The 20,629-nt window shown below is 41.8% G+C and overlaps 1 protein-coding gene across 2 annotated transcripts in view; it reads right to left on the bottom strand.

Annotated features, from left to right (window-relative positions):
* CDH20 (cadherin 20) overlaps positions 1 to 20,193 on the bottom strand; it is a 32,957-nt gene extending 12,764 nt beyond the window's left edge. Inside the window, exons 1-6 of one of the 2 annotated variants that reach the window (XM_026079765.1) lie at positions 19,886 to 20,193; positions 18,077 to 18,196; positions 13,871 to 14,038; positions 11,801 to 11,988; positions 6,710 to 6,963; positions 2,418 to 2,554 (exon numbers count right to left, since the gene is read on the bottom strand). In XM_026079765.1, coding sequence (XP_025935550.1) covers positions 2,418 to 2,554; positions 6,710 to 6,963; positions 11,801 to 11,988; positions 13,871 to 14,038; positions 18,077 to 18,196; positions 19,886 to 20,168 — 1,150 coding nt within the window. In that variant the 5' untranslated portion in view covers positions 20,169 to 20,193. The remainder of the gene's footprint in view (positions 1 to 2,417; positions 2,555 to 6,709; positions 6,964 to 11,800; positions 11,989 to 13,870; positions 14,039 to 18,076; positions 18,197 to 19,885) is intronic. The other variant, XM_026079766.1, reaches the window with a different exon arrangement.
* Between the last annotated feature and the right edge of the window lie 436 nt (positions 20,194 to 20,629).

Here is a 20,629-nt window from a genome sequence, read left to right as displayed (position 1 = left end):
AGACAATGCCCCGCAGTTACAGCTTGATTGGGAAATATTGTTTGTTGAGTCTTGGTATTGATGGCATGAGTTAGGAACAGACTCTTTTTAAAGATAGGTTTGCTATCTAGAGCTTGTTGAAAATGATAATTCTGCAACTCAGATATATTTTCCCTAAGATTTTATATACCTTGAAGACAAAAATATTGTTTTCAGTTTTTTAATACTTTATACAGGGGGCTAAAACATAAGAACACATGAAATTGCTCAGAAAAGCTTTCATTGAAGCTTAAAATTGCAATGAAAATTTTACATTCTTCATGACATCATTTGTGATATTTCTGTCCTACTGGTTCATCATTAGCTCTCTTCTCCAGCAAATCCAGACATCGTTTCACATATCTTCACATTTTCTAATCTTATTGTTCACTGAATAAATACAATTTTTTTTCTTTCTGTGTTTATCTGCCCCAGAGCTCCTTTTTTTCCATCATAAATGATAAAATGAAGCTCTAAGCACAAAGAAAAAAAAAGAAATTCATGATTAGGAGGTCAGAAAAGTAAAAAAAAAAGTAAAAAAAAAAGCTTAAAAATTAAGCTTAAAAATTAAGCTTTTCCTCTTCTCTTTAGCAATACCACCTTAGGCATTTATCCCCAAATACATCTCCCTTTACAGCGTGAAATGATATGTTCATATGAACAATAGATAATTTTCTTACACTCTGGATTTCCCTTAAAGGCTTAATCTGCTGTATCAAAGCATGTATCATGCTGTATCACTGAGATACTTACTCTTAAACTTTATTGTTTCTCACTAACTAATAATTTAATCCTTCATTTTCCCACATATGCACACATATCTTACTAAAGCTCTTGTCATTGTGGCATATGAATGCCTACATTTATCCTCTCAGTAGTATTGATCTAACTTCTGAAACTAAAAGCTTTATTCAAGAATGTACTATGCAACTATGGCATTTTAAAAAATATTTACTAATTTAAAATATTGTACTGTACATGTACAAAGCAAAACTGACTGAGGATTGATGGAGGATGAGTCAATGAATGGCATGTGTGAATATATGCCTTCATATTGCTCTCACCCTAGAGTGCTGCTACAGGGATAGCTTTTACACACTCAGTGTATGCGAAGATACACACAGTTGCAATGACTCTTCATAGCTGGAAATAAATCTAGCATCAAAACAGGTGAGGTTAGATCATACCACGTCATGAAACCCTCTCACTCCTGAAAAGGGGGCAGGAAGGCTCTTCATGCTGGAACAGGCTACACATAGGTGGCAGATCACCTGCACGCTTGTGACATATTCCCCCTGCTAACTTCAAGTTGGCTGACTGGGTTTGGGGCAAGCTTCCTGAAAATATTTTCCTTGAAAATACAAGCATGTGTTCCACAGTTCGGCATTGCAGATTTTCACTGCTGCAGAGATGAGAAGTAGCACTGCATGTGAAGTTACTCTGTAGCACTTTTAGTCTGGGTACAAAGCTTCTTCAAACTGCCCCATATCTCTGGTACTACCTGGGTGTCTAGCAAGCTCCCTCAGATATGAGGGATCGCTCAGCTATTGGCAGCAAGCTCCTGAAAAGCTGCTACCCCTCAGCAGATGAACCGAGATCCTGAACAAAACTACAGGGAACAAAGAGATTTCAGGTGAAGCTTGGGTGAACCTTTTATTTTATTTGCTCGTATATCCTGAGCTCCTTTATGAAGCTGACGTTAGTATTTCAAACTCCACTAAATTTTTCATAGCTTCATAGTGAAATGATCAGCATCTCCCTTAACTCATAGCCTTGGTAAATATCTGGCATGGATGAACCAGAGCTGAATTTTAGCTTGCAGTGAAACCTGAAAGCCTAACAAGTTTCAGTTGCTTTGAGTTTTTCATACAAGAGGATCCCAAAGCACTTGGCCCAAATCATTTCTGCAGCAAGCAGATGGTGATGACATTCATTCATTACTGATGCAGACCAGATTTAAATCGGAGACCTAGGAGTGAAAGGCTCTTTGCTGCCTGCCATTCCCTGAGTCACGTAACCCTCCCAGGTAGTGCTGGCTACCCTGGCAGCTGCGCAGCCTTTGCAGTGTCTGCTTTTGTTGCCTAGTTCTTCTGGAGAGATAAAGCTCTTGCTGAAACATATTTCAGGAAGAATTTTAAACAAATCCTTGGAATACTAATGAACTGAAAAAGCAGCACCCTGCATTTAATTGCCAGCCTCTACTCCTCCCACTACCCAGCAAACAGGAGCGTAAAAAATAAATAAAATGCAGTATTTGCTTGTTCATATCAGAAGACTAATTCAGTTAATATGACTTCCCACTCAGTGCATAAGAACATGTGAATTGCTAAATTCAGGTCACTCAGTCTGCTTTGTCTATTATATCTCTTTAATCTCTCTACAGTCTGCATTCTCCTTACTCAGCTCCATGGCCAGCACAGTGATATTGTGCCAAGAAACGTCCTCCCGGTCAAGAGGTCTTGCAGTCATCAGTGCTCCTGATGTAATGTCGACATAAAAGAAACGCCCTGGATCACTGCTCCTGTCAATCGAATATCTGCAAAAGCACATATTAAAAATATTAGGCAACCCTTGTGAAAACAGTGTGTTAAGGCCAACAAAGTACCCCGGCAATGGGAATACTGTCATATACAGCAGATCCACATTCACCCACAAAACCTAGTTGTGTGCTCCATTGACGTCTAAAGGTACAGAACAAGGGGTTTGAAAATCTGGGAGTTCACATGGCTGTGAGCACAACTTGGCTGGAGCTGGAAGACAGAAAGATTTAAAGCAAGAAGCCTCCAAGCAAGACAGGGCTCAGCCCAGGAACATCTGCTTTACGGAAGAAAGTCTGTCAGTGAGGAGTGCAATTTCTTTTTCTAAGCAAAATAATTATACCCTTTCCTTGGGCACAATTCAGACGCTATGAAAATGACTTTACTCCAGCTCATTCTCTGCACACTTAGGCTGATGAGGAGGAACTGATCCCTTCCCTGTGCTTTTGTGTTCCCTCTTCTTTTACAGGAATAAACTCCACCTGCATCCTGGACTGCTCCACCGATAGAGCAATACCCACGCAATGGGGCGAGGCACAGCTTTCTCTTATCATCCAGCCAGAAAAAACACTTTCCTCTCTGAGGCCGATTCATCTTAATTACGGAACCTGCCTGGCCAACACTGCGTCAATTTAATGCTGGGAGGAAGTTCGCATCTGTGAGCAGGGGAGCGTGGCATTACCCGCAGACCAGAAAGCTCAGGCAGGCAGGCAGCGGATGGAGGGCTGTCAGTGCTGTGCTCCTTGGCCAGAGGGTCACCTTGCCCAGCGCCAGCACTGCCTGCTGGGGGTGGCAAGGAGAGGGTCCCAGAAAGAGGCTGCTGCCAGTTTCCCAAAAGGAAAGAAGCAATTTGAGCTGTGCGTGCTACCTGAGTGTCCAAACTCTGCCTGCTAGCGACACAGCCAGCCTTTCTGCTGCCGCTGCTGCTCTGCAAGGTGGAAAATGTCTTGCTGTTGCTGGGAGGGCTGCCCTGTGCAGCGGCAGGTCCCTTGGCACCCCTCCCTCCCACGGCAAGCCGGGCGCACGAGGGTCGAATATGATCCTCACTGTCTAATTAAATACAGCCCTTGCTGCTGAGAAGCCTCAAGTCATCCCTGAGACTATCTCCTTATTTCCATGAAAAAAAGGTTAAGAGTGCCCATACTTAGTTCCTAGGAGGGGTGAATTCCCTTTTAAGCCCTCCGACGTGAGAGGCAGCCATTGCCCCTTGCAGGAAAAGCTACAGACTAAGTTGGACCACAAACTGGGGCTGGGGGTGAGCAAGCACTGCCCCAGCTCACAGGGCTCCTGCAGGCACCTTGCTTCTGCTTCTGAGCCTCCTTCAAATGCTGAGCCAAAGTTGACTGCATTTTATATCTCCCTGTTTTTCCTGTCTAATCGCTAGTGGATTCCTAGTTTCAGTGGTGATGTCCCGCAGAAGTGAGTTTCACTCATTCTGTATGTGCTGTGTTTGCCACTGGGGTGTGTGGATGTGTTTCTTGCATCGGATATGTCAGAAATGCTCTCAGGTTTCATATCAATCAACAACTTGCACAAATCATGTTCATTCAGTTTTTCCCTCAGCAGTTGACTAGACTGGTGGCACATACACTTTTTGCAGGGAGCAAATACTCAGTACCCTTCATATGCATCACCTCGCTCTTAACAGCAATTTGTACAAATTCTCTTCCTAGCTAGTCACCTTAGCATGGGAAGAGATCCTTTGGCAAAAGTCACATGTGTGCTAAAGTAAATACCACAGCTTAGAATAGAGCTTGGACTTATTCCCATTTTTGTTGGTTCTTTCTTCAAAGTTGATGGGAATTTAGGGCATGAGTGACAAAAGATGCTGAACAGGGCATATTGTTCTGAATTTTCTCCTTTCAGCGTAAAAGCACTGACTAGAACAAGCATGCCAGCCTGATCTTTATATAGGGACATATTAAACTGGGGATATAAAATACTACTGAGCTATGTCATGGGGAAACAAACAACATTCTTTTACACATTTTTTAAGAGACATGAAAGAGGGTGGAAAGGCAAATTTGCTTCCCTTCCCCTCCCAATCCCTCCCATTTCTTCATAAATAAAGAGATTTCTGAGGCATTTGATTTATTTAGGAAATAAGTACGAGTGTTACTATATTTTGCTATAATAATTATTCTTGTATGAGGGCTGTAAAAAGAATCTCTCTCTGACAGTTTAAGGCCAACGAGTATCTGAAATTGAATATGGCCTTGTGATTAGTGGTGCAGTATTAATCACTGGTGTCAAGAGGCACAGGTGGAGTCTTTGTCTGGATTCTCCACATACTTTCTCCTGTTAATAATATCTGCTTCTTCACACTCATTTCCACAGTACTGTTTAGCTGATCTTAGTCACTTAACAATAAACACGGTATACTTCCAGCAATCAGAATTTCACAGTGTAAGGGTCCAGATGCTGGGAGCTGGGAAAATGAGGATTCCCCTGTGTTTAGTGAGTCCTTCTGAAGTGTGTTCTGGCTTTCCATACTTGAAAAAAAAGTCATAAGGCAAGATAAGACCACAGTTTTAATTTCAGATGGACTTCATCCTGGATAACAAAATACATGGGATTTTATTTTTCTTATCTTGCCTCGCCCTGTGTACCTGTGCAAAGCAAATGCAGAGCAAATCTAAAACATTGCCAGACTGATGCTGCACAAGGTTGGCAGGGATGAAGATGACCACGTAAGAGGCAGAGTAGGAGAACCAATTCTTAACATTTGCATTTTAGTTAGTATTACAAATAGTATTTATTCTTTTTGGTTTTTTTTTTTCCTTTACCCTAATCATGTATAATATGTATGTACAAGGTGCAGGAAGAGGAGGGAGGGAAGGAAGAAAGGAAGAAATGTGAGAAGGAAGGACTATGGGAAAGAGGGGAAGAAGGTGGGAAGGAGCAAAATTACAAAGAAATTTGTGCATATTTGTAATTGCTTCCTTATTAAAATATAACTTTGGTGATGCATTCCATGTTTTCTAGAGTGCTGTTTCATCAAGGGTAGTCAGTGGAAAGCTCTGAAGAAAACTAAGAAAAATCTCATAAATAACAATGAACACTTCTACCCTCTGATAGTCCACAGAATTATTTTCATACTATTTTAAGCAGATTAACACAAAGCTGTTTGCACTGCCGTGTTTGGATAATGCTAGACAGCAAACAGCAAAATAAGATGCTAGTGGAAAAAACTTTAGGATGATGAAATTTTGATGCAGACACAGTTTAATACTTTAGTTTGATTGAATAATTTGAGACTGCCATGAAAAGTATGATAACATTATAACATAGGTAGAAAAGGTAGATATATTAAGGTAGGAGAGACAGAAAAAAAAAATAGAGCAGTTACACAGAAAGCAACATCATTAAGAAGAACAGTCTGCTCAGATCTCCTAGCTGAAGCCCACAGAGCTGCTCGTATAGATTTCCCTTTCTTCAAAACTCCAAATACTCAGTGTTTTGACTCCCCCCATATGTCTCAGTACTGGTCTTGAATCCAGACAATTCAGAAGCTGGACTGATGCAAACTTAGGAAAACAGCAGGTCAACACCTTGTGTTTCACAGATGAGAGAAACTTTTTAACAGCTGACCTGCTGGGGTTATTATCTTGCAGTTACCCAGAGCTTCTGCAAGTTGTGAAAATTAGTATGTGGGATGGCCTCAGAGAAAAACAGCTGTCTCTGGTAAACTGGGCTGACTTGGCAGCCACTGTGGAAATGAGCACTGTGATCACACAAATCTGCTGCTTTGGCTCCTGGCTGAGTTGCAGCTATGAACCTCCCATGACTGTAAATGCACCTCTTACCTTTCTTAACTCCTTATGGGAATATCTAGTTCTGCAGCTTTGACCAGACACTATATAATTTAGTGTTTCATGAATATTTATTAGCATGCACTCAGTCTCCTCCAAACACAGTTGTGTATCATCTGCACTGTTGACACAGACAGGTCGCACATAACAATGTCTTTGAAAGAGAAGGGGGAGAGAGGAGAAGCAAGTTGATTGCCTTCCCCTTGGTACTACAGCAGGTTCTCAGTAAAGCCAGCAGCATCTTCAGGCTGTGCCAGACAAGGCTCCTAGGTCACCTCACTGGCCCACCTACTGCACGTATCAGAAAACACTCTGGGGGGGACACACCAAGACAGGACAGACCTGATCGAGTTGTTGGTCAAATCCGGGTCCTTGGCAGAAATTATCTGTATGGTGGTCCCAATCTCCACATCCTCAGGCACTTCCACAAAATAAAAGCTGGGCTCAAACACGGGAGGTTCATCCACATCTTCCACACTGATGTGGATGGTGGTGGTGTCTCGGAAGGGACCCAGGTTCAGGAACCGCATTTCCAGATGGGGGTTGGCACCCTCTACTTTCAAAGTATAGCTTTTTTTGCTCTCAAAACTTAAAGGCTGAGGAGAAAAAAATAGATCTAGCATTAGGCACATTGAGCCATATGCTTTAAGCCCTTTCCTTCTAATTTTCAGAAGTAAAAGACGTCCTCTACTGTAAACTGATTCTTCTTTTCTTAAACAAATCTCTACTATGATTTTTAAGCATAAGGGTATGTATTTATCTTAACATAAACATTTGCAGATGGAAGCAAAGCACAGAGCTGCAGCAGTATTAGGAATGACACTGTCTAATTTTTTTTTTTTTTAATTTGACAGTTGAACTGAAAAAACAGGGAGACATATTTGGAGATCACACCAAAATACATATCCTTTCATCCTTCTTGCTGAAATGAAAATAAAAGTGGCCATATCATCACTGTGCTGTTCTTCATAGAGCATGTTTTATTCCACTCTGGGAGGAAAAAAAAAAAAAGAAAAAAACAGACAGAAATATTTCACTTACCCTTCAGAAGCACCTGAAAAGAAGGTGAAGCTATGAAGAGCTCATTCCTCAAAACTGGCCATGGTGGCAGTGGTGGGCCAGCAACAAGGGCATTCACACACGAGGTGGAGATCCCAGTTAGGATCCCTCTTTCTCCCTGATGAGATCTGAGTGTGTATCTTGAGAAAGCCATGTCTACCCAGCCAGTAAATGACTCGAGTGGATGTAAGGGGACACGACCAACCTCTCTCGAGGGATGCTGCTCCAGCATAAGTAATCATCCTTTCCGGAAGTGGGACCTTTCACTTCCTCAGTAAGTGTCCTAAACACAGGTTCAAAATCCAGGTGTGGTCTGCCTAGAGAATATTTTAACTTCAAAGTGTTATGAGCTATCCCTGACCTCTTCCTGTTGAAGCTCTTCCACTTCGTATGAAATACTTAAGTATTATTTGAAACAGGAAATGGAAATGGCTCTGTTTATTACTGGGCTAATGGATAAATAGGGACCAGTTTCCTCTGTTAGCTGCTTCATGAATTCAATTTTCTATCTAGATAAAACTATTTATTTGGTGAACACTGATTTACATTTGTAAATGGGGATTGTAAACGGGGATGTAATTTGGGGATGCCAACACTAAACTTTTCAATAAATAAATCATTCATTTCTCTGTCCCCTTCTTTTCACACCTCTGAAGAAAATAGAGCCTCTCCAAAAGCTGCTTAGATCTGAATGTAAAATTCCATATTTAATGTGCAATTTACCAATCTTAATAAGAGATAACAAAAAAGATCTGACAACCAGATTGACAGTATAGAAGGCTCAGCCTGAAACATATGATAGTCTTTCACCAAATCAAATACATCTTACAGAGGACACGGTCATACTTTCCAAGTTGCAGTTAGAAGTTATAAGCAATCCTGCTGCAAATTGAGTCTCTTAGAATTGTAACAGTCAGGTGTTCACAGCTCTTTACTTTTACAGTCTGGGGAGTTTTAATGCTGAAAACCAGCACAACTGGATCCCATTAACTGGCACAGATTCTGAGCAAGACAAACATTGTACCATAAAAGAAATGGTCCAGTTCTCAGAGGTGCAGGGTGGGCTAGGAGATATTTCTTTTCGTTACATGAATGGCTTTTAAAATGTGCGGATTTATTTGTATATATGGATTTAAGCATGCTGTGTGGAACTGCCATGGACATACTCATTCAGTCTCCTATAAGACCACTCTTGTCCCTATCCTACAGCTGTTTTTCCTGTTCAGCTCTTTCTTTTTGAAGACTTACTGCCAGACAGGGGCAAGGAGATGGGCAGGAGGATGGAGAAGAGGGAGGGTGGCGAGGCAATTGGAAGATAAGGGTACAAAACTCATTACTGCAGCAGTGAAGTCCTCCTTAGCCAGTCATAATCCATCTCTTTACGTCCCTGAGTAATGGTGCAGCTGGGCATTTCTGCATCCATTAGATGTACATTAGTTTGATGAACAAAGCAAGTTTTGTGTGCTCAGGCATTGCAGGAATATATACCATAGGCCTCAAAACATCCCCTGAATTCAGTGGAGGCTTCAGTTCTTGTGTCCTGCCACAACAGCTTATTTCTTCAGAGGTGGAAACATGTCAGTGACATACAAAGGCTCATGTTTTCTCAGTAAAATTACCAGTACTAGGAGGTTCTTCATGTGAAGGCCTGACCAAACACTGGAACTAAAACTCTTTCAGCATTTAATACATGGGGGGTGAGAAATGAAGACTGGAATGGGAACTGCTTTTTTTTTTTGTGTTGGGGCTCATGCAAGTCCAATATAACTGAAGAGTCTGTGCAGCAATACAGCATCAACTGTGCAACCTATGGCAGCAGGGACAAAGGATCTGAAGCTTACTCTTTCTCCCCTTCATTCCACCTGGTAAATCAGTGACTACTGCATGCACAGTACTTGTCAGCGAGGATTTAACTAGCTCTACAAATATATTACACATTATTACAAAGTCATTATGGTCTACCAGTTGCATATTTATGCATTGTAAAAAATAGCAATAAAATATATTCACAAGACCAAGCAACAGTTATTGTCCATCTGGTAAGGAGCGTGAAATACAAAGATGCTTAAACATATAGTAAGAAAAGAGACCATTATATCTCCCAGAACACTGCACATATACTAAAAGCTAAGTTATAAAAAGAGCAGTTAAATCACAGCAACACTTAATAGCTATAAGAACCAACTACATTAGGAAATGACTTAATCACTTAAAATACTTAAGTTAGAAAAAGGAGAAAAATCAGACAGGTGTGATAGGTCTTTACACTTTTGATGCTCCTGGGCTCAGACACCCTCAGTTTGCTTGGACTCCTTCATCTTTGACTGTGGCTCCCTCTCTAGTACTTGCTTTCCCTCTCAATCCTTTCATGTGCTCCTCAACACGTGTTCCTCAATACTGCTTTCGCGCTCATCAGATTTCTCCTCTGCTGGTGCGTTCAAACCTCTTTTCAACACTGGTCCTGTGAGGAGGACAAAGAGGCTGCCCTTCTCCTGCGAACGGAGTGTGCTGCAGGTCACAGCTGAGAGACAGACATGGCAGAAAGCACCAGGCACCCCGTGAAACTCTTCCTCCTCCTCTTCCTCCCAACCAGACCCCCGGGGCCAAGAAGGGACCAAGAGATGTACTGAGCAGGTGCAATTTTGGAAGAGCTGCTGGGAGAGAGGGCTTCACCGGGCAGCTGTGCCAAAGGAGGCAGGCATGGGGCTCTCTCCTGGGGGGCAGGGTGCTACCTTGTCTATAGCCCACCATTTCCTATGGGCAGCGTGAAAACAAGGGCAGGGAGAAGTAAGCAGTGATCACCAGCGTGAGTAAAACAGCCTCACAGATAGAAAGTTTTAAAGGAACCTTTACTCTTCGGGAGGTACTCAGCATTTTGCAGGATTATTTTGCTGAGATGATAACCACATTTAAAAAACGGGTAATTTTATCTGTAACTGTAAATTCCAACTTATAGATGTCTATGAGAGAAGCAGGATTAGCAATAGCTGTTGTATCTGGGAAATCTCTCTGGAAAAATAAAAGGGAAAGTTTTTCTTTCAAAGAAGATTTCATTATGGTTTTAGAAATGCATATATACACATATTTGCATTTTCACTGTCATATACTTTTCTATCAATATTAATTAAATGGTTTTTTTGGCCAAGTGGATCCGAAATCTGGATCTAAGCGCAATTTTCCCAATGTTTGACTATCGCTAATAATAACACTACAATAAGTCATAGTCATATAGAGAATTTTACAAACATTAATATACAGTAACTGGATTGAGCAGTGTGTACTTGATATCAGTACCTAACTCTTAAGATCAATGCCAGATATTTTTTTATCTCCTCCTCCTGACATACACAGACATCTACTAAAACTGTATTTACGGTAAGCAAAGGTAAGCTTATTGACATTTTTGCTGCAAAGAAATGATTTATTTTCCTCAATAAATGAGTGAAAAATTACACTAAAGTTTTCATTCAACATCAGTTTCATTCCACCAAAGCACTTAAGCACATGCTTTACTTTAGGGACTAGTGCCCATAAACAAGAATTGGAGAGAGGTGATCATAAATACATTCTTAAATGCTTTGCTGTAGGGCATAGAGACTTGCAGGGTTAAATCTATCCCATGTGTTGTTCCATTTTAGTAGTTAATTTTATCCCAGGCCTATTTAAATGGAGAATATATTTCCATATGAGTACACTAGATACACCTAGGTAGAAATACAGTTACAGTTTCAAAATCTAGAAAGAGATTTCAGCTTGTAGCATTTATGTAAGATTGTGGAATAAATAGCTTATAGCAGGCAGTCTAAGCAAAATACTCTATTCCTTTCTGCACAGCCTGCGGTACAAAGTACTAGCAGTTTCACAGCTGCCATTTTAGAGACAGCTTCTTCTAGCCTAATTAGCATTTATGGATCTTCAAGCAGCAATTAAAAAAAAACTGCCTGGGTTTTATTGGTTTATAAATAATTCTAAGCCTTGCTTTAGTATTGTTTGTGGGACACTGGAGTGAAAAATGTGAACAGTTCAAATGCAAATATTGATCTAATTTCTTCCATTGTAGGATAATGAAGCTACAGAAAATATTTAAATAGATAAATAGAGAATCAGAACATTCCTCTGGTGGGAAAGACATGTTTATGATAATGCTGTCCCCACTTTTAAAGGCTGCTGCTAAGAACACAGTCTGTTTTCATATTTCAGCAATGAATGTTAAAGAAATTGTGTTTTATAGCAGGAAAGGGGCTACTGTCATGCAATGCGAACCAAGTTACTGTAGCCATAAGAGAATATTGCACATATAAAACGTAAGCCATATAATGGTTAACCATATGATGGTTAGCCATATAAATTACTATAAAAAGGAAACTTTACTACCTTTCTCACAGTTATGATGCCAACTTGGTAATTAGGATCAGTGTTAATATCAAAGACGTCCAGTCCATCTCCATCCACAAGGCTGTATTTCATCTCCGCGTTAATGCCTTCATCCAGGTCTTTAGCAACCACGCGGCCCACCGTGGAGCTGATGGGAGCGGACTCCAGCACGCTCATCTGATAATGTTCTGGCACAAGCAGCAGAGAGGGAAGGGGAGCAAAAAACAAGCGATGAAAAGGAACCAAAAACTGCCTAACAATTCAAAGGGGTCAGGGCAGGCCATAAATAATACTGCATAGTCTACAGGGAATCTCAAGTACCATTCCCAAGGTGGAAAGAGCACTGTTATTTCCATTTAAAAGCAAAGCCCACACCAAATAGTCTGGGAAAGTTCTGTTTAGATACCTGTCATATGAACAGGTTTCTCTTCTAAACAGCAATATACCTGAAAATGGTAACTTCAGCTGGAAAAAGAGGGCAATTAGCACTAGGGTTGTTGCAGCCTTGATGCAAGCCAGGATATGAAACAGATTTAACAGGACAGGCATCTTTTAGCAGATTAGCTTGTATGGTTGGAATAAACATAAAAGTTTTGAAGCACTGCAAATCCTTCCTCAGGTCTGAACAAGCTTCTCTTTCAGGCTAGAACAAAGCTTTGTGAGCTCAGAAGCTTGCCTGTTTCTTCCAAATTTACCAGTTTTTCTATTAAAATATACTACCTTTCCCTACAAACCTTATTCTGAGCACAACTGGTGCATCACTAATTTGCTGAGTGGCAAGCCTGGGGAAAGAGAGAGCTGCTATTTAAAAAATATGTTTTTTAAAAATATACATGCTGTATCTATAATACTTTCTGCCATCATGCTTTATGTTCAAATCTTCCTTGGTGCACTCACTCTGTTAATTCTGCCATTAATTTAATTTCACATGGCAGAACAACATCAAGTATAAGGTTTGATCTATTATCATTTTTTCCTAATCCAGAGAATGATATCAAACAGGCACGATTCATGCAACTTTAAAAACAGGATTGGCAATGATACGTTTAACAAGCTGCTTTGAAAGGAGAAGAAGAAAAATGGAAGTCAATGCTTCTTGCTGATTTTAGTGGAGTGCTTTGATTTAGCAGTACAGCATGCAGAAACAGATGGAGAAGAAGAACAGCAACAAAAAGAATTGCAGAAGTTTTCAGTTCTCTGCCAGGTGAAAATAATGGCAAAACAAAATTTGCTTGAGATTGATCTGTACCAGTAAAGATTGGCTTTCTTTTCTAAAAAAAAGTAGAGCTTTGAAAGATATAGTTCCATCAAACCAGAGATATGTTGCTTTCCAATTTTTAATGGTAACATAGTAGCATGGTAACATGTAGGTAAATATGATCTAAAAAAATTGTAAAAGAAAAGGCAAAACATGGCATATCTTGCTTTGAGATACACTTCCGTACACACAATGTAATTTTTCTGATATGAGTGGAAATACTTGTTTTTATATTGTGTTAACTGAGAGTATTATATACACCTTAGGTTTTAACTGTATATTGCCAAGGTTTAGATGAACCTGTACTGGAGAGGAGTCTGTATGACAAGGTACCCTACCCTGACAGCACAACTACCAGAGGCTCCCCTGCAGCAGCCTGGCTGCAGTGTTGGCTGAATTATCTGTCATCTTCCAGCACTGCCACGTCTCTTATTTGACAGACATCCTTTTGGCGATAGTATGAAAAGAGAAATAGGGCAGCAGTTAGCAACCAAAGGCAATGGCCACTAGCTGCCTAGGAACACAAAGCATCTCCTGCTTTCCTTTTTCTGTAAATTAATTTCCCACACTTCAAAAAAGCCTTGCTTTTGATGACTTTGATGCTCAGCAACCTTTTCTGAAAGACAAGCTGTTGAATGTCCCATTTAGACATTTTCGAAGGAAAGTTCCCTTCTTCGATTCAAAATTTTGCCTGTCTCTAGTCATCACTAGAATCAGTTGGAAAATGGCTGTAATTAGAGCAAACAGCAGTTGTGCAACTAGGCCATCCCTTTTTGCCCGTCCAGTAACGCCCTGATGCAGCAGATACTCACTCTGTGGAAATCTGGGTGGATTGTCATTGACATCAGACAGGGTGATGTTGACTGTGGTTGTTCCAGCTAATCCTCCCAGCTGTCCACCCATATCCTTGGCCTGAATAATCACTTCATAATATTCTTTTGCTTCTCTGTCCATGTTCATTAGTGCTGTCCTAATTAAGCCTGTGACATTGATGGGGGAAAGGGGTTTCAGAAACAAAAGAAATGGCATTTAAAGAGCACACAAAACAAGGCAGAGCTGTCTTGTTACTGTATCATACTCCCAGTGTAAAGAAAGATCAGCCTCTCCATTCAGTTCCACCTTTGCTGGCACAGAGAAACTCACCCAGACTAAAATCAGATTAACAGAAGGCGTGAATTTTAAAGGAGCCCAGTTAAAATGCATCAGCTGTGGGGCAGGCTGTTCTGTTCAAAATCAAAACATTGTCTTCCAAGGGAGCTGGAAAAATACTTCAGGAACAGAGTGAGCTAAACGGAATTAAGGCCCCCCCGCCCCAGGCTAAAAATGTCTGTGCAAAAGCTGGGTGAAATGTGACTAGTCAAAAAATAAAGCCAGATGAGTTTTCCAGAGTGTCCCCCTGTCCCCGCACGCAGTCCTGGAGGCAACCTGAACGAAGCCTGTGGGCTTTGCTGGGTCCTTGAGGATGCACACTGGAGTCAGCGAGAGCAGAATTGGGGGCGAGCTGTGAAAGACAGGTAGTTTGTGCAAATTGTTCCCGCAAGCCAGGGAAGAGAGCAGGGAGAGGGGGTGGTGGTGGGAATAGCTACCTCACTAGCCCTGCTACCTTCCACCCTGTGCGGCCGTCCCGTTCCTTCGGGGTAACACTACTGCAAGAGGACATGAGGTGGCAGCAGCACTTCTCTTATGAAGGCTGCAAAGAGCTGGCCAAGGTGAGTGCTGGCTTACGAAAGCACGCTCTTGCTTTTGGTTAAAAGCAGAAATTCGGAGAGCCAAAGCTGCCCAGACTCCTTGGTGGTCCTCCCTCCTCTCTCTGTGCATCCGCAGCCCCTGGGGTCCTGGCTGGGTTGCTGACCTCTCCTTATTCAAGCTTTTTGCGTGCCTGTCTCAGACCATGCAACTTGGATGCTTTCTTTTTCTTTGGCAGTTGGTCTATTGGCTAATGCACTCATTTCCTCTCCTTTTCACCCAGGTGCCCTCCTGAATCCTACCTTTCCCCATGTTTGGCTGCTGGGATGTAGGGACATAGGCTTATGTTTACAGAGCTGTCAGACCTCAAGTGCTCCAAGTGTGATTTGTTTCTCGGGCCCTGCACCCCTTCCTGCTGCATGCTGGCAACTTGTGGCTTTGCAGCATGGGGCCTCTGCTTCTTTCCTGCTCCATGTGCCCATCATGGCTTCTCAAGAGGCTTCCTGGCTGCACGAGGGTCCCTGAGCAGGAGAGAAGCAGCAGTGCAGTGATACAGCCCAGGGGACATGCTTTGAAGGGACAATTTCTTTTGTGGCAGCCAGGCACTAGGGGCTCTCTCTGAACACGGGCTGTGATACATTTGGGGTGTCCCATTACATGGACTCCTGTTGGGGGGAAAACATGTCATATCCCCAGGCACCCGTCCCAGTCACATGGCTCAACAGGCAATACTTGCACACCAGGACTCTACTAACTTGCACGATCCACATTTAGCCTTTATTTTTAGCAGACACACAATGTATGGGTTTAATAAATGAGCAGTAAAAAGGTATTGCATTTGCAATTACCACTGTATGCAAAAGGAAAGAAATAGCGACCAGTACTGAACAATTCACAATGCACTATTTTATTCTTGCTACCTGCAGTCCTTAAGAATCTCATCCCGCAAAGTGCTGAGCAACTCCTATGGAGTGCTATGGCTCCAAAACTCCCATGTATATAAACAAGATATAAAAGGACTTAGCATTTGGGGAAATATTTTCTCCATATGAATAATATGTAGGAAATTTCCCCTCTTGGCTTGTCCTTCATACACTACGAGCTAGATCTAACAAAGGACATCAGTGCCTAATAGCCAGGCTCTGCCATGCCTACATTTGGGGCCTCTGGTCGCTAAAGGAGGGCCAGTGAATGGTCCCAGAGCAGCTGCCACGCTAAGCAGGGAGCCTCCTATGATGGTACACACAGCAGGTCAGCAAAGAAATGCCGAGAACGGTGATGAGCCTTAAAACCCTCCCTAAGGCTGTGGCGAGGCAGCAGATCCTCTTATCTTCTGAAATTAGGTGTTGGTGCCATTTCTTTCACCAAACTGAATGAGGCTCATTCTCTTTTAATGGCAAAGACCAGAGGTGATGCTCCTTCTTTTCCATAACAGCCAGATGGTTCCTGAGGAAGTGGAAGATTCAGGGGCCATTCCCTATTCTTCCTGATGGTATTTAAATCCACATTTTTTTACCTTCTAGGAGAATAAGATCATGGACAGGTTGTAAAAGTATTCTGGGGAAAGGGAAGAGTGGGTTCTCCAACCTTCCTTTGAAGTTGTTCCTTTATGTATACATTAACTTAGGATTTGTGAGGCAAGAGAGAACAAGACCAGCAACATGATTCTGTAGCTAAGAGGTGAGGTTGGGAGGTGAAAATCTTCTAGCAGAAGAGTGTTTTGAAAAGGGTTGTCCACTATTGGGTGCTTTAATCACTAGCCACTATTATAAAGGAGTTGGTAAGCAGTTACGCTCTGGCTCTGTTTTAAAGGAATGTGACAGCCTCAACTGCATTTATTGTATTACCAGATCCTGCAGTGGGTTTGTGCTGAGAAAGCTGGTTAGAGTCCTGGGCTTGTGATGGAGAAACAGTTTCCAGATCACAACTGCACTTAGCCTAAATGGGTGCCCAGTTGCCAACTGCAAAGCCTGATGCTGCTCTGGACATGTCCAGGGATGCAATTACAAGCAACTGGGAAAACTCTTTGTGGAGAAAGAAGACTTTTTCTGGGTTACACAGCAATCAAGTACAGGATCACCAGTTTGGACTTAGGGGTCTATATTCTGCCTAAGTTGTACTTTAGTGGTCAAATCTGTACTGGATCTGGCTGTGAGTATCGGCTCCTTACTGTCTTAGAAAACATTAGCAAAACTATGACTATGCCCTTAATTAGTCTTTGGTTGATAACCTTATTATGAAATGAACAGTTCTGTTCTGCTTATATTGTATAGAGCTGAGGAAATAACAATCTGTATGTGGAAGAATGGTTAAGTGAAAAGGGGCATGATCTCTTAGAAGTGAGCAATCCTGTCTTCCCGATGGAGGGAGGATCCCACATCTATGCGAGCTGTCCTTGAACAGCACAAAAGAAGGAAGCTACAAGGAGGTAAACAAGTCGACAGACCTCTCCACGCAAACAGCAAGCCTGCACCAATCATATATCCGCTCTAGGCACATGAACAAAGATTGTGAGCCAATCATATAGCTATCGCTAGCACGTGTTCTTATTGCCCGTCTATATATACTCTGTAAAAGCTTGAATAAAGGGAGAACAATCATACTCACATTGAGACTCATCGTTACTCCGGGTCCGTCTCCCACTCCGACATCTGTACCCAAGTTTCTACTTGGATAATGCACATATTCCATAAACTGGTAACTTTCAGAAGTGGATTATGCAGCATTTCATTCTATTTTGTCCCCCTAGGGTTCAGCAGTAACTTCCTCTCATGAGTTTCTGACCTTAACACTACAGATGCCCTTTAGAAACTGTCAAAACCTGTCAGATTCCTCTTTTGGATATATGCATTGGATATATACAGAAAAAGAGAGAGAAAGAGAGAGAGAGAGAGAAAGCAAAACAGAGAGGGTGTCCTGTAGAGAAACTTAAGGTTATTAACAAGTACACCCTTAGGGACTGCATCCTTTTACTTGTACTTTCCAATCCTGGTTGGTTCGTATGTACATATATTTTCTCATTAAGCCTTGTGACCAACTAGAGCTCCTGAAGACATCATTGAAATGATAGATGCCAACAAGAATATTTACAGCACCAAATAAACCTAGCTCCCTAACTGCAGAATTTGGTCATTCAGATGAATATGATGAGGGCACTTCTTTTCTCTGGAGTGCAGTATTGCTTTAGCCCTCACATAGTGCTGCTCTATCTTGGCTCCTAGACATAGAAACATGTTTCTATGATCACAGTCACGACGCACTACCTTTTCTTTCTGCTTGAAACTGTTTCTTTCAGTGTTCACACTGGCTGATCCCCTGATGAAGTAACATACCTGTCCGAGAGTCCACAGAGAAATATGGTTGTCCTTGGAGAATGCTGTAAACTACTCTTGCGCTATTCCCATAAGTTGGGTCATCAGCATCTGTAGCTGTCACCTGGATAACAGAAGTGCCTGACAAAAAAAATGGTATCGGGTAAGACCTTGTGGGATTAAGAGCTGGGAGGAAAAGTACACTGTTCAAACCAGATTGAAATGCCTAACAAGAACTTTCTCACATTGGACTTCTCCATTTCATGCTGGCAGTGCTCGTACTTATTGCTCATACTTGTATTTCATTAGCACTGAAGGAACTAATAGGCATAAATTCATCATGCCTCTGTAAGAAGATATAAAACAGCAAGTACTCCATGGACCATGGTTACAGAATTGCCGATCTAACAGTATGTTCGTGGTAGTAGTCATATGTTGCTGCCTTCTTTTCCACATTTCTTGCCCTTAAATGTTATTTAAAGGCAGCTAAAATAACACCTACAAATACGTGGATGTAAATCAAGAATTGCTGCAGCAGGCCTGTGGATGCTAAATGATGACTAAGGGATGGAAATTGTACACAAACTGTGAACAGGAAGGGAGGTATCTATGAGATAATCTCTCAGTGACATTGTAGTTTACATTGCATGGACTAGAGATTATATCCCTGTGAAGTGCTTTTTGGAACCTGCATAGATCCATATACTTTTCCTCAATTAGTTTTCAAGGGCCACTTCCTCTGAAGCTAATTATGGCTTGTAGATGATGCAGTTTTTCATGAACAAGAAGAAGGTAAGACATAACCATTTGGAATGTACGTGAGTTTTGACTCCTTAAAATGTCAGACAATGCCTTTATGAATGCATCCAGCCTTCTATATAATGTTTTGTGTTCAGAAACAAATCTGCTGTTAATAAATGTTCACTGGAAAATAAATCTGAGTTCAAGTTACCCATTACCATTAAGAAACATTTTTTTCTCAATGGAACTTTTGTATCTCATGCTTGTCTCTAGCTTTACACCAACATTATGATGAAGAATGAGAAGTTGAGGCGTATCTGTAAATTCAGGACATGTGATTTACCTGGCATTATCTCTGTAATGATGTCACAGAGCCAAAAAGCAATCAGCATCTCCAAAAGAAATAAAAACCCCATAAAAATAATATTTTATGTAGTTATTGGAAGTTTTAGGTGGAAATGGTTTCTCCTGACTTGTGGAAGAAGGCTGCTTTTTCCTTCTGGCTGCACTGCAAGAACAGCACTGTTTTTGACACGATCTCACTTTCTAAAAGTGCGGAATAAATGGAACCAGACCTTTGGGATCAGCTGCACTGTGCTCAGTGCAGACTCAAAGTGATTAAAAGGAGTGAATTTGCTAAAAATCGCCATGTTTCCATGATTTCAAGGGCTCCTGGACAGTATTTCAGCTCTCAGCATGAACCAGAACAGGTTCCTAGGATTGTTTTAACCTTTTCTGGCTCATAATGGATGCCTGATTGTCATTACCACCACTACCGTCTGATGGCAGGGGAAAAGGGGCGCTACATTATTGCAAGTTGTCTGAGGATGGCATGTTCAGATTACGCCTTTTCTCATCTCTCTTTCTCCTTTGATATTCTGTCTTTTGGAGGAGGCCAGCCACCAGTGGTGTAAAGTCTACTATCCTTCTTCTGCAGCAGCCAGACACCCCCTAGGGAAGCTCTCCTACCTACCAAATTGCTCCTGGAGCACAAGGGGAAAAAGCTGAGTTCAAGGAGTCAGGGAATTTATGTTTTGGTGACCATCGCTAATTTGCTGAGAGGGGAAAAGACTGCAAAATCTGCCTTACCCACAGGTGACATTTCTGGAACAGAGGCTACATAAGGTCCATCCAGGAACTTGGGTTCATTGTCATTGATGTCTTGTATTTTAATGATGAACTCTGACTCTGGTTCCATCGGTCTGCCTGTTCGCCTGTCTAGAGCCTGTGCCCTCAGGGTATACTGGGACCTTTCTTCTCGGTCCAGCCTCTGAATGGCATGAATGTCCCCCGTGGTATCATCAATAGTAAATACAATGCCAGCTCCTTCTCCCGACAGGATGTATTTGATCGAACCATCTCCTCTATCCATGTCAGAATGGAGCTGTAAAATGGAACAGGATTCAATTAGACCAAGAACTGGGCAAACAGCTGGTGAGAGACACTAAGCACATTAACATTCTGAGCATTTTGGTCTCATTGTTGGGATTCACAAGCTGGTTTTAATGAACTTATTTTACTGAAACAGGCAAATATTCATTAAAGTCTGTATGAAAGAGGTGCAATTAAAAACTCTCTCCTGTCTTCCCATTTCTGTACCCACAGCTGTGTCAGACAAAAAAAGGCAGCAACCCCCAAACAAGTATAGGGTCTGTGACTTTTTCAGATCTCGATGATGACAAGAATTATCTTTTGACTGGTTGCAATGGCCATTGAGAAGGACTCACTGCCAGGCTTGGGATAAGGTGAGGTCAGCAAAAGTGCAGAATGACTGTGCTTGCTCATGTGAGAGCGCAGCTCCCAGAGGCAGCGAACAGACGCAGCAGTTTGCGC

The sequence above is a fragment of the Apteryx rowi genome, unplaced genomic scaffold (assembly GCF_003343035.1).
Source record: "Apteryx rowi isolate R43461 unplaced genomic scaffold, aptRow1 scaffold_50, whole genome shotgun sequence".
Taxonomy (NCBI): domain Eukaryota; kingdom Metazoa; phylum Chordata; class Aves; order Apterygiformes; family Apterygidae; genus Apteryx; species Apteryx rowi.
Note: the sequence above shows the minus strand (reverse complement) of the source record. Positions and strands in the feature narration are given on the sequence as shown.